Below are 13,367 nucleotides of genomic sequence, written 5' to 3' on the forward strand. Positions count from 1 at the left end.
CACACACACACACACACACACACACACACACACTCAAACACACACTCACACACATGCATGCACAAATATGCACACACACACGCAGGCTTACAATCACATGCGTAATTTAAATAAGGAGCAATATAAACAATAATAATCTTAAGCTAGATACATACTCAATGTTATTCTGATAATTGCTTTAAGGTCATATGAATACTTATAACAAGATGGTTTTAAGATGGAAGAATTTTGATGGAAAAATGACCTTTTGTATCTTTCTTTGTTACAGATCAGAAGCCAAGGTCTTTTACTTCTGACTGATACTTTTAATTTGAGGGAACAAAGGATGTTTGTTGTCTAAAAAGATGTGGACTTTTACTGAATGTTTTTTTATCTCCTTTAACTGGATTCAGCAATAATATATACCTGACAGTGCATGTGTGTAAAGAGAAATTGGCAATGGTTTATTTTCTTTTCAGCTGCCAATGAACCAAGTATGGGGCTACACCATCCCGTCTGCTCAGGGAGCTGGGAGGGCAATGCTTCAGGTAAAATCTTCTCAAATCGGCCATCCTAGTCTTTCTTCTTCTTCTCAATCGCATCACACTTGAAGTCTGGTATCTGTCATAAATTGGGCCGTCCTGCTCAGTTCATCTGTCGGGCCATCCTAGTGATACCAACTATATGTGTCACGACGCGGTGGAATCAGGCTCTCGTCAATTTCGGGGCATATGGAGTTATTGGTATCATCTTAAAGCTTGTCCATTTGCCTTGCTTTTGATAATAACAATATCTATTTATCTTGGATAGAAGTCGAGATATTGGTGATTGAAGGAGGTGGGTTGGCCTGGTTTCAGAGATAAAATTAGTGAGAAAATGACCGTCAAAGTTGAGTTTTTTTCTAAACTTAAGAGCCCATCTAAACTAAAAATTTACATCTCTTATGCCTTAAATCAAAGTTTTTCCGCACAATCCACACAGAAATGTGTGCTTTAAAGGGCGTGAAAGGTGTTGAGACAAAAAATAAAAATTCCAAAAAAATTCCCAAGCCTGCGGAAAAATGCCAGTTTCTACACTTTGACTATTTTGACGAGAGCCTGATTTCACCACGCTGCCTCACATATTCAGACTAACTGAATAATTTAAGTTGAGTCTCTGCAACGAGTTGGGGAAGTAAAGGCGGTGTGGAAAGAAACTGGCCACCCTACCACAGTATGCCGAAGGCCCAGGAAGTTGTCTCTCTAGCAAGGCAATCCCCAATGTCCGGATCGGATGCGGGAACAACTTTACTTTTTTTTAACTCTTTGATTTGTGGAGTGTTTTAATATTCAATAAACAAGACATGTTGTTTAAGTGGAGCAGATAGCCCTTGTTCGAATCTCAGACGGTATGTTCTGAACATGATTTGTTTTGGGAAGATTTAAATACTCCACTTATTTGGCTCTGTCCCATGGAAGATTGATGGTAAATTTGGGGGTCGTACTTCTAAAATAACCTTACAGTTTTGAAAGGGGGGATAAACCGATAAAATTTGATTTTCACTTCAGTGAGACTTGAATGATTGATGTCGTAGAAGGAAAATTTCACCAATGACAAAAATATTTTATGGAAGTTTATTCACAATCAGGGAAATTTTATTTATTCAAAGGTATTAAACCTTTTATTGAAATACAAACCTGCTATGGAGTCCTTCTAAGATCAACAGGCAAGGGCAAGGTATCTGTTTAAGTAAAGTTCATTTTATCCATTTTAAACAAATCAAAGACAGAAAAGTTAATGAAGAAAGCAATTGTTGTGTAGACATTTTTGTGGATAGTTTATTTTAGGCACCCTCAGGCACTGTATACAGTCGAGCCTACTCTAACGGCCACCTGTATAAGACAATGACCAGTACAAACGGCCACTTCCCATTTCCTCCATTGTGTACTCCATATGTTATATTAACACTGTGTAAGATAGCCAGATAGGATTCAGACAACAGAGATAAAATGTTACCGCACAATCCTTGACATCTCGTACAAAGGCCTCATTTATTTGAAATGGTGAGGTAAGGAACAGAATAACCAACATAGTGGGGCAGCATGAAGGTTTACTGACCACAGCGAAGAGAAGAAAATTAAAATGGTATGGGCATGTCACTAGGTCCCCTGGACTTGCCAAAACAATCCAACAAGGAACCGTACAAGGAAAGAGAAAGAGAGGAAGGCAGAGAAGGAGATGGGAGGACAACATTACAGAGTGGACAGGAAAGGCGATGGATGACAATCTGAGGAAAGCAGAGGACAAAGAAAAATGGCGAGAGCTGGTTGTCAGATGCAGTGGTGTCCCCACGGTTGCCCCAACCACAGGACAGAAGAAGAAGAAGAAGAAGAAGAAGAAGAAGAAGAAGAAGAAGAAGAAGAAGAAGAAGAAGAAGAAGAAGAAGAAGAAAGATAGCCTCCTGTCAAAGACAGCCTCTTTTGTCCTTGACAATGGGTGTCCTTCTTAGATAATTTTGACTGTGCTTTGTATCAGAAAATAATTGTATTTATACCAGATATTTTGTTGTTTTTATTGCAGCTCACCACGACAGTAAATGTTGAATATGACAGATTCCTAAAAACTCAGATGCATTACAACAACTCCATAGACATGCCTCTCATGGATTTCTTTGAGATCGAGGATACATTAAGATTCAGAGGTCGCAATGCTTCTATCATGGAGATGACAAATTGTGTGAGGTAGGCTAATGTGCATTGATTCTTTCTCTTCTGATTATTTTATGTGTTTCATGTTGTGGCTGATTAACCCGAAGATATAAACGGTCACAATATAAATTTTGTGTAATACAGTGTCTGTGTCATGATACACAGCATCTTTTGTGTTGCATCATGAAAAGTTAACCAATAGTTGATGTGAAATTAGTTCAGTTGATATCATGCTGGGCTGCGGTGTAGGCATAGTTGGTTTGAATACCCAAGGGAGATATATATCGCTATTGGCACAAGGTGAGGACTGTGCTTATAGATGGAGTTAAAGATTGATGACAGTTTTCTAGTCTGTTACTGGTGGCACTCACCCGTGTGGTTCTCGGGGCCCTGTCCAAGAGACAGGGGAGCAAAGAATAGGACCACTGTATCCGTACCGCGCATGTCGTACAAGGTGACTAAGGTCGGTTGGGCAAAGGGTTAGCAGCCCTTTCCCGTAAAACAAAAAGCAGCTACAAAAACATCAACAGCAAAAACAACACGACAGCCAGTTCTGGAAGATGGAGGACAGATAGAAAAGGATGCTTAGGACAGGCTTCGCTGGAGTAATGTTGTTGATGGCCTGTGCTCCACTGGGAGTTAAAAAGGGCAAGAGAGAGAGACTGGTGGCACTTAAGTTTTTTTTCAGGGACAGTAAGTTACGGTACTCTTTTGCAGATGACTCAGCACATTTTTCGTAAGGAAATGTGGTAGTCTGTAACAGATGATACCAGACTATCTCTTGAACAATTTATATCAATATCCATACGTTAAACATAAAGAGAAATTCTCTTAATAGATCATGTCCGGAATACCAAACTAACGACTGTATGTTTTTAATTGAAAGTTTGACTCCCCTTCCTTCACACTGCTGTATGTAGATATTCTTTTTTCGCTCCAAGGCGAAGCAAAGAAAAATGGAAAATTGTTAGAAGGATCTTTCTGCTAGGGCCTGAGGTTAAAAGTTAGCTTGCTTTTTGCTAAATATAGGTCACAACTCTGCCTAAAATACAAAGGGGTTTAGAAACTGCTGGAAAAATGTATGGGATTAAATGAATGTTTATACGACCATGTTTCCTATTTTTTTAGAATTTGAATTGACTCATCTTTCACTCCTTTTCTCTCTCCCTGTGTACTCTACAGCTGGCTGTTTACAGAGAGGAGCTTGACCTCTGGCCTTGCAGTGCTGGAGGTGGACATCCCTACAGGTTATATTGTGATGAACGACACTCTGCGAGACTACGTCCAGTCTGGGCTGGTGCCCAACCTGAAGAGAGCGGAGTTTTACGGACGGAAACTTGTGTTCTATTTTGACTATGTGAGTAATTGTTTATTAGTTTAGTTTAGCACACATACACACACAAGCACGTGTGCTTAGTCACCTTCAGTACGTGCACTCAGATTCACATACAAGGAAGTACACATATTATATGCACACCCACAAATGTGCGCGCCATCACACATACACACACAAAAAAACACATATATGCAAACACACATGCACTAACACACACACACACACACACACACACACGAACACACACATACACGAACACACACTTGCACACATACACATATAATCACACTAGCACTCAGGCATGGATTTGCATTTGCATACGCACAATTACCTAATATATTAAAAGGTGTATTGACAGAAAAAGCCAGTGTGTTCCATATTCCTTGCTGATACGGAGATTATCCGTACAAACAGACTATTGGCAAAATTATTTTCTTTACACTTTGTTTGCAATTCGAATACTTACATTGTCTTATGTTTCATGCCAGCTTAGCTCAGGCAGTATTGTCATCCGTTCATGCCATGTAATTTTGTATGAAATATCATCTTTGAAAAAACACCTGTCTCTTACTGACCATTCACACCTGAAAGCAAATTTTAATTTGTTTTAGATTAGTAGTCTGATTGTAGCAATGTAAGTCCCTGTGTTGCATAGTAAGCTGTATTCAAGTAATTCCAAAATTCGGAAGAGTATATTGATGCTGATCCAAAGACGGACTCCAGCCACTGTGTCTCACATGTTTAACAACTTCTCTCAGAATTTGCTGTTTCAATGACAAGTTGAAAAAATTCTAGAAGTAAATTTAACAACAGGTCAAATTTCAGATTTAAGAAGACATACCAAGCTTGTTTTTGGTATATTTTTTATCTGAATTTTCACATTGCACCTTTTTTAACATGATATTAGAGAGTCCTTCAATTGTGAATGACTCTTTCTTGTGTCCAAGTCTGATGTATATGTGAGGCAGCGTGGTGGAATCAGGCTCTCGTCAATTTTTGGGCATGTAGGGTTATTGGTACCATCATAAAGCTTGTTCACTTGCCTTTATTTGGATGAAAAAAAATATCCATTTATCTTGAATACAAGTCGAGATATTTGCGAATGAAGGAGGTGGGGGTCACCTGTTTTCAGAGGTAAAATCAGTGAGAAAATGTCCACCAAAGATAAGTTATTTCCTTAGCTTAAGAGTCCGAGGTAACTGAAAATTTACATTTTTTGTACCTTTAATCAACGTTTTTCAGAAAAGTCCTCACAGAAGTGATTTCTCTAATGGCCATGACAGGTGTTGAGTCAAAAAACAAAAGTTTAAATTCACAAACCTGTGGAAAAATGCAAGTTTCTTCACTTTGATTATTTTGACCAGAGCCTGATTCCACCACGCTGCCTCACCTACGGAAGTGTAAAAAAAAGCAGAACCATGTTTTCTAAAGCATAAATCCACCTTATGCAGCAGATATGTTAATTGGTGTTATGTGTGTGCGTGTGCGTGTGCGTGTGCGTGTGCGTGTGCGTGTGTGTGTGTGTGTGTGTGTGTGTGTTGAGCACATCAGAAAGTCCACTCTATGAGTTGATATATTTATATAACAATATACCTTTCACAACTGCAGGACTGTGCGGGCCTCTGTTTTTCCTGGTATGCTATAAGTATCTGGATGCATCCATCTCAAGAAAGTGAAAATCAAGCAAAATGGGACTCAAAAGCATTTTCTAACACAGTAACACAGACTGAAGACACACTTGGAAGAATTTTTTATAGCAAGCAAGAAGTAAGCGCTGGTTGTTTACAGGCTGAAAGACATCTTATCTCAGTGTCTTTTATTAAGCTACAAAACTGTTGACCCCCGCTTTCTTTGTGATTTCAGCTGGACCAGAGTAAGACCTGCGTGTTCTTTCGGGCTGACAGGTGGTACCCAGTGGCTAATGCTACCAGAGATCATAAGCTCAGAGTCTACGACTACTATGAACCAGGTATTTTACATTATTTTTGTCTTGAAAAAAGACACTTTGTTCCGTTGCAACATGATGTGCTGTAAGATTAATTTACTTTCATTTAGTTTTGTTAGTGGGTAAAACATATGAGATTCTTGTTTTGAGCACGATCATTTAAAATCCATCTCAAGCTGAGCTGTTTGGATTCATTCCTTCTGTTTCCAGCTCAAGATGTGTGCAAAAAATACATCCCAATAAAGTATTTGAATGTATGCCCCTTTATCAACACTTTTTCATCTTCTATTCAGTGATAGTTATGTGAGAAATAAGCATACACTTTATCAGAAGGAGTTATATGGCGCTCATATGACCTTATGCAGTTGCGAGCGCCGTAAAATCTCTACTAAAATTAAACTAAGAAGGAGTTATACAATTATTTTTTCATTTATTTTTTCAAAAACAAAGTGGTTTACTTAAAGAAGCAGATCAAGAAGAGTGCTTTTACTCATGTTTTGTGTAGGGGGCCTATCTATGGGCCAAATTCTAGAGTAATTCTCACAAGAGTTGTTCAGTTATTGGAAATTAATGGGGGGTTTTACGCAACACAAACAATCAAATGAAGCGGTGTTCGCAAGATACCGATTGTTTTGTTTTGTTTGTTTTTTCTCTAGGCATGCACAGGACCAAGATCTACACCACCCAGGATTTGTTCCTGTTGAGCATCTGTTATGCCTGTGGCTCCTTTCAGTGCCCGTACTGCCCGTACTTCAACACAGCTCCAGCCCTGCTGCACACAGGGGCGGTCTTATGTACACTGCTGCTCTTTGGTTTCCTAGTGCAGAGGCTTTTGTTCCCAAACAGATAGTAGTCGGTGACAGCGAAAATGTACTGATCTGTTTATGTATCATCTCAGAAACCTAAGGATAAACCTATTTTGAGTCAAGTAGATTTACAATCTTTTGCAGACAGTGGCTCTGTATCTAATTCCTTTCGGGTCATAGTTGTTACATTATTTTTTTACCTCCCATACTTTGAAATTTGTAGTTTCTTGTTTGCTGTCCGGTACAATAACTTGCTCTTGTAAATATTCAGTGAAGACAAAGTGATAATTTTTTGTTTTCTATGATCAAAGTGTGTACTGAATGGAAGGCAGAGTGCCAGTATAGTAGTAATGGAGAATTGTGCTTTTGTCTACATGTTCATCAATATTATTCAGCCTTGTTGTCTTTTTTTTACACTCTGATATGTTTCCCTTTGCTTTAATGACTTTAATTTTAACCCTATCGGTACGTCATGTTTTTCTATCGTATCCATACAACGTGGGGAACTCTGTGCCACCACTTTCCAAAGAGGAAAGCATAGCAGTCCGTCAAAATGATTTTTTGAGAAATACTGAAAGTTTCAAAGAGATCTTCGCACTAGAAGTATTTTAAAATGTGAAGAATACAACCCCGGGGGTACAAAATAACCCCAGGGTATACGGATAGGGTTAAAAGATGTAGGCTCAAGCCCTACATGCTATGTTCCATTTATGCCATATACAACTAGTGATTATGTTTTGTCTTTCTGTGTTTTACATTCCTTTCTGGGAATTTTTTTCCCCTCTTACATCTAATATGGAAAATAATGTTACTTCTTTAGTTACGGTTACAGTGATAGTATGTGCTCATATTTCTTTTCTATTAAAAAAACTCACACACCTTCACTGTGACCTCTTGTCCTGCCTGTTCATTCCAATTTGAAGGACTTACTACATGTACCTTTTGGGTACTCTAACAAAGCACAGCTGATTAAAACCTGTCAATTCTTTGCCATATCGACAGACCGAAGGGCTAGAACCCAAATGGCCGCTGGATCGGAAAAGTAAAGTAAAGTTGGGTACTCTAAAGCTATAGTTCATGCCTTTTCATCTCATATGATCAACAACGCACATTTACGGCTAGTTAAACTGAAAAAATAAAGGTCTAGAATGTTTCCCATGGATTTAATCTCTTCCCAGTCAAGAAGCGCATTGAATCCTCAATATTTTGATTATAAGTTTGACGCATAAAGATAAGATAAGATAAGATAGTACTTTATTATCCCACAGGGAAATTTTCCTTGACTGTACAGGACCGTAAAAACACATGCAGGTATACATAAAAAATTTAAATTATATATAGTACTCTCATTAAAATTCAATATGAAAGGAGAAGTAAAGCTGACAAAATGTACATTAACATCAAATGCATCATTCAACCACATGCAGGAGTTCAGGAGTGTAAACTTTTACATATGACTTGACTTTTTGCTCCGCACCCTGCTTGGAAAGAGGATCTTCCTAATCTACATCCTGTTTTATCATAATCCACTTCAGGGGGTGCTCCGTGCAGAAACTGGGGTGAGTGTTCATGTCCAGGGTCTGATGAAAGAAAGTCAGTGACTGATTTTGTTCAGGAAAGCACAATATCCATGGCCACCTGTGCCCATCATCTGCCTAACTAAGCACTATCTCTAACAATGAAGCAGTTTTGCTCTTTGAATAGTAACTACTCAAATGGTGGATCTACATAAGATGAAGTTTTTTTTACCTCTCACGTTCGATTGGAATGCGCTTTCTGATCATTGTTACTAAAGATGAACTTCTCCACAAAAATTTGTGACGAATAGATATGCCTGTCAACACAGCTTTCGCTTTATTTGTTGTTTTTTTTGCAACAAGAAATTTCCATAGTTATATATATGCTTTTGATCCATTTGAGGAATGTTTTTCACATTTTTAGATGTCTCTCTCTCTCTCTCTCTCTCTCTCTCTCTCTCGCTCACACACACACACACACACACACACACACACTACCGGGTCTGGGCGCTGAAACTTTCCGACATCACAAAAGAGTTCCCCTACCAGATCTGTATACTTTGCGATTTTATTCCCGGTTACCGGGTCTGTATACACTTCGTTAATTATAAGTTTTTGGGAATCTGGTAGTCTTTACCAGTTTTTGTCCAAGAAGGTAAGGAATGCCCAATTGTAATATTATATTGTCCAGCACGCACATTCCGGGATGTGGAACTCTCTTTGTTCTGTACGAATTTTGCTGTGTATATGTTTTAAATACTAAAATTATACATGTAAATGTAAGAAAACAATTCAGGACCTGAAAATCTGTTCATTATGTGTGCGCTAGTGTATGTGCATGTTTGGTATGTGTGTGTGGGACTATATATGTATGTATGTATATACGTACATTTATGTGTGTGTGTGTGTGTGTGTGTGTGTGTGTGTGTGTATTACTTCGTGTGAAATCAGACGCTCATCAAAATACTGCAGTCAAAGAAATTTACATGTTTACGCCAATTTCGCAATTTTTAGGACACTGAAAGCTTTGGATGTCACTAAACTTTGGCAGCTATTGTCTGGCTAATTTTGCCTCAGACACCAGGTGACCCCCACCGACCTCCTTCAATCGTAAATATCAATTTCTGTTCAAATTAAATAGATACTTTTAAAATCAAAAGCGAGGCAAATATATACATACTTTTTATTACTGCTTAACTTCTTTGTTTGAAGAGAGACAAAGGAAATCAAAGAAACTGAACAACATTGATCTGTCCTGTGAGATTGAAAATGAATCAATCTCATATATGGGTTTTTGTCTTGACTGGTATTGAAAACTTGCTCTCATTTTAGTCCTCTTGACTTACTGATAGTCTGTCCATAGTCTAAGGTATCGAATAAAAAGGGGGGGACAAGTGGTACAAAACTAATAAACTAGGGGGGGGGGTTGTTATAAAAGGAGAGTGGGGTGGCACATTCAACCTCGTACCCCTGTACTAGTAGGAATAAATCTGTTTTGTTTCTCTTTCAGTGAATAAAAGAACAAAAGATCATGAAATTTTAGTGATTTTAGTAAGTGACTGGGACAACTTTTCTCATTTAGAAACAAACCACTTTCATTAAAAGATATAAATCAATGTACAAAAGTTTTTTTTAAATGCTCAGAAAATTGAGGTAGCCAACCCGGTACCGGTACTATAATATTAAGGGTAATTTGTCATTTACCCCCCCAAAAAAGAAGTTTAATTCAGATATCTAGATTACAGATATGTTTCACATGATGGTCGGTTGTGGCGAGCTGGAAAATAATAAACGGGGGAGGGGGGAACGGGATAAGGAGCGGGAGATGCGCGAAAGATCTGAAAGTTAATAGGGGGGGGGGGGGGCGCTTACACGATACCTTAGAGTAGATATTTATGTGAAGCGTTATGATTTGAGTTGTCCTTTGACTTGATCCACTGCATTCGATGCTGTAGGTTGTTTTCTCATGGAAAGTGTTTTTGTTCTATATTCTTCTTTTCTAGTAATTTTATATTTCATGACTTGTACAAAAAACATAATTCAAAAGTGATGAGAATGACTGTTACAAAGTCTATTTTTTACCATTGACATTCTGTACCATTAAACTAATTCATATATGCATTTGCTGATCTTGTAATTTTATACATTTTCATTCGTCAAGAAAAAAATAAAGCATTACATTGACCATATTTTCAGATCTTTTATGTCACTGGCAATGTAGAGCTTTGAAGGGGGCTCTCGTGGTCTAGAGGTAAGGTGTCTGCCTCTCATTCTATAGGTCCCGGGTTCGAATCCGGATAGCAATGGAAAATTTTCTTCTCTAAAATGTTCTCCTTTCACATTTTTTCCTGCTCTCTATCAATGTTCTATCGTCTGCTTTCATCTCCTCTTTCTGCCCCTACCCCCTCACCTCCTTTGCCCCCTCCTCTGGGTTCCGGACTCTTTCTGCAGCCTTTCTACTGCTACTCCTTGACTCCCTCTTACTGCTGTCTTTCAGCCACACCCCTGATCTTCTGGTAGGTAAAATCTAACACCTAGCCTTCTCGGATAAGAGCGAAATATCTCGAAGGTCTCATGTGCAATTTGCATGTTAAAGATCCCTTGATGGTCCAAAACTGATAAAGAGTATAAAGGCTTCGGCTAAATACAAAATTTCCTACTAATTGAAAATATTAGTGTGTCCCGCGCGATCGTGTATATGACCTTATGCAGTTGCGAGCGCCGTAAAACACACAAAAAAGAGCTTTGGGCAATATTAATTGCTCTCCTTTTACGTGGGCAATTATGTTCGACATCAACACATGAACTTGACTTATGTTCGACATCAACACATGAACTTGACTTATGTTCGACATCAACTCATGAACTTGACTTATGTTCGACATCAACACATGAACTTGACTTATGTTCGACATCAACACATGAACTTGACTTATGTTCGACATCAACACATGAACTTGACTTATGTTCGACATCAACACATGAACTTGACTTATGTTCGACATCAACACATGAACTTGACTTATGTTCGACATCAACACATGAACTTGACTTATGTTCGACATCAACTCATGAACTTGACTTATGTTCGACATCAACACATGAACTTGACTTATGTTCGACATTAACACATGAACTTGACTTATGTTCGACATCAACACATGAACTTGACTTATGTTCGACATCAACACATGAACTTGACTTATGTTCGACATCAACACATGAACTTCACTTACTTCCATTTGTTAACAATCTTGTTTTAAATTAAGAAATGTTAAGTTTGTATATTTACCAAATCGCTGTATTTGATTTAAGACGCCCACAAGTACAGAGTTCTTTGCTTTCAACAGGTTTATCTTGGTTTTGCATGAACGAAGTGGCTAGCCGTACTTATCTTAGGCCCTATTAACATTAGAAAACAGGAGGTTTAAAATACATGCACTGTCATTTAGGCACCTGGTTTCGTCTCAAATACAAATACTTTAGGTACTGCACACTAAAAATGTAAATTTACAATTCAGTAGGCCTATTTTTTGTAAATGGTCAGTCTTTGGAGGGGGCTCTAACGGTTTAGAGGTAAGGTGTCTGCCTCTCATTCTATAGGTCATTAAGTACGGCTAGCCTCTTCCTTGCATGAAAGTCTAAAACAGTTGCACTGCAGAATACAGTTTTTCCCTGGAAGATTTCAAGCTACTGAGATTTTGAAGGGTCATAATTACCTGTGCAAGGTGAGATTCTCTTTTTCTTTGGTACACTGTCAATGAAACAAGCAATAGATGGACAATATTTGCTTTGTACTAGCATCCCGTCTCCCCCAGTATCTGCCTCTGCCTTTCTTCTCTGCCCAACCTGTCAGTCTTTCTCCTTCTCTCTCTCTCTCTCTCTCTCTCTCTCTCTCTCTCTCTCTCTCTCTCTCTACCGTCGGAGCGCTTAATCAGCTGTTTGCACTGTATACTTCCCGTAAAGCCGAGATTTATGCTATCTTAGGGGGTGATATAATTATGTAATACGCTGGGAACTTGCTGGTCATGTTGAGTGAGGATATGCGCCAAATTAAATTCTATGAAGTATTCGTAAGATGGAAATACTCGATAAAGTATGTTTTCTCACTGGATCCAAACCCGAACTCGCCTTTATATGACATATGTATATATATCTATATATATATATCTATCTAGATATATATATATATCATGTCTGTACGATTGGGAGACAATCCTACCGCAGACACTGTCTCTGCATGTTGCACGATTGCGTTGACTCAACTTCAACGTGCACTGATCTTGGGATAATAATATAATGCCAGCATCATTTTTCCACGCACTGTTTCGTCTCTCTTATTCAAAGAAAACATTAATTGTGAGGCAGCATGGTGGAATCAGGCTCTCGTCAAAATAATCAAAGTGCAGAAACTTGCATTTTACCTCAGATATGTGAATTTTTATCAAATTTTTGTTTCTTTTGCTCCTCACCTTTCATGCCCATTAAAGAACTCAGGTGGAATCAGGCTCTCGTCAATTTTTGGGCATGTAGGGTTATTGGTACCATCATAAAGCTTGTTCACTTGTCTTTATTTGGATGGGGGAAAAAATCAATCTTGAATACAAGTTGAGATATTTGCGAATGAAGGATGTGGGGGTCACCTGTTTTCAGAGGTAAAATTAGTGAGAAAATGTCCACCAAAGATAAATTATTTCCTTAGCTTAAGAGTCCGAGGTAACTGAAAATTTACATTTTTTGTACCTTTAATCAACGTTTTTCAGAAAAGTCCTCACAGAAGTGATTTCTCTAATGGGCATGAAAGGTGTTGAGTCAAAAAAACAAAAGTTAAATTTTAAAAATTCACAAACCTGTGGAAAAATGCATGTTTCCTCACTTTGATTATTTTGACCAGAGCCTGATTCCACCACGCTGCCTCACTTATGTTAGCAGAGCGGAGTACTTGAGGTGTTCGGAGAAAATTTTGGCACATTGCACACATTCTCTTCGGAGATTCCAACCACTGATGCTGAAAAACTTCATCACGTGTGAGTCTAAACCAAGGAGTTTATTCAGTAACTTGTTGTAAGGTCCTTGGTCTAAAGTTTTATATATATA

The 13,367-nt window shown here is 38.4% G+C and overlaps 1 protein-coding gene across 1 annotated transcript in view; it reads left to right on the top strand.

Moving 5' to 3' along the window:
- LOC101856668 (CD109 antigen) overlaps positions 1-7,275 on the top strand; it is a 58,048-nt gene extending 50,773 nt beyond the window's left edge. The window contains exons 31-35 of the mRNA XM_005100983.3: positions 459-527; positions 2,539-2,699; positions 3,849-4,023; positions 5,866-5,971; positions 6,604-7,275. Of these exons, the coding sequence (XP_005101040.1) occupies positions 459-527; positions 2,539-2,699; positions 3,849-4,023; positions 5,866-5,971; positions 6,604-6,797 (705 nt within the window). The 3' untranslated portion in view covers positions 6,798-7,275. The remainder of the gene's footprint in view (positions 1-458; positions 528-2,538; positions 2,700-3,848; positions 4,024-5,865; positions 5,972-6,603) is intronic.
- The last annotated feature ends 6,092 nt before the right edge of the window (positions 7,276-13,367 follow it).

This window comes from Aplysia californica, unplaced genomic scaffold, assembly GCF_000002075.1.
Source record: "Aplysia californica isolate F4 #8 unplaced genomic scaffold, AplCal3.0 scaffold00267, whole genome shotgun sequence".
NCBI classification, from domain to species: domain Eukaryota; kingdom Metazoa; phylum Mollusca; class Gastropoda; order Aplysiida; family Aplysiidae; genus Aplysia; species Aplysia californica.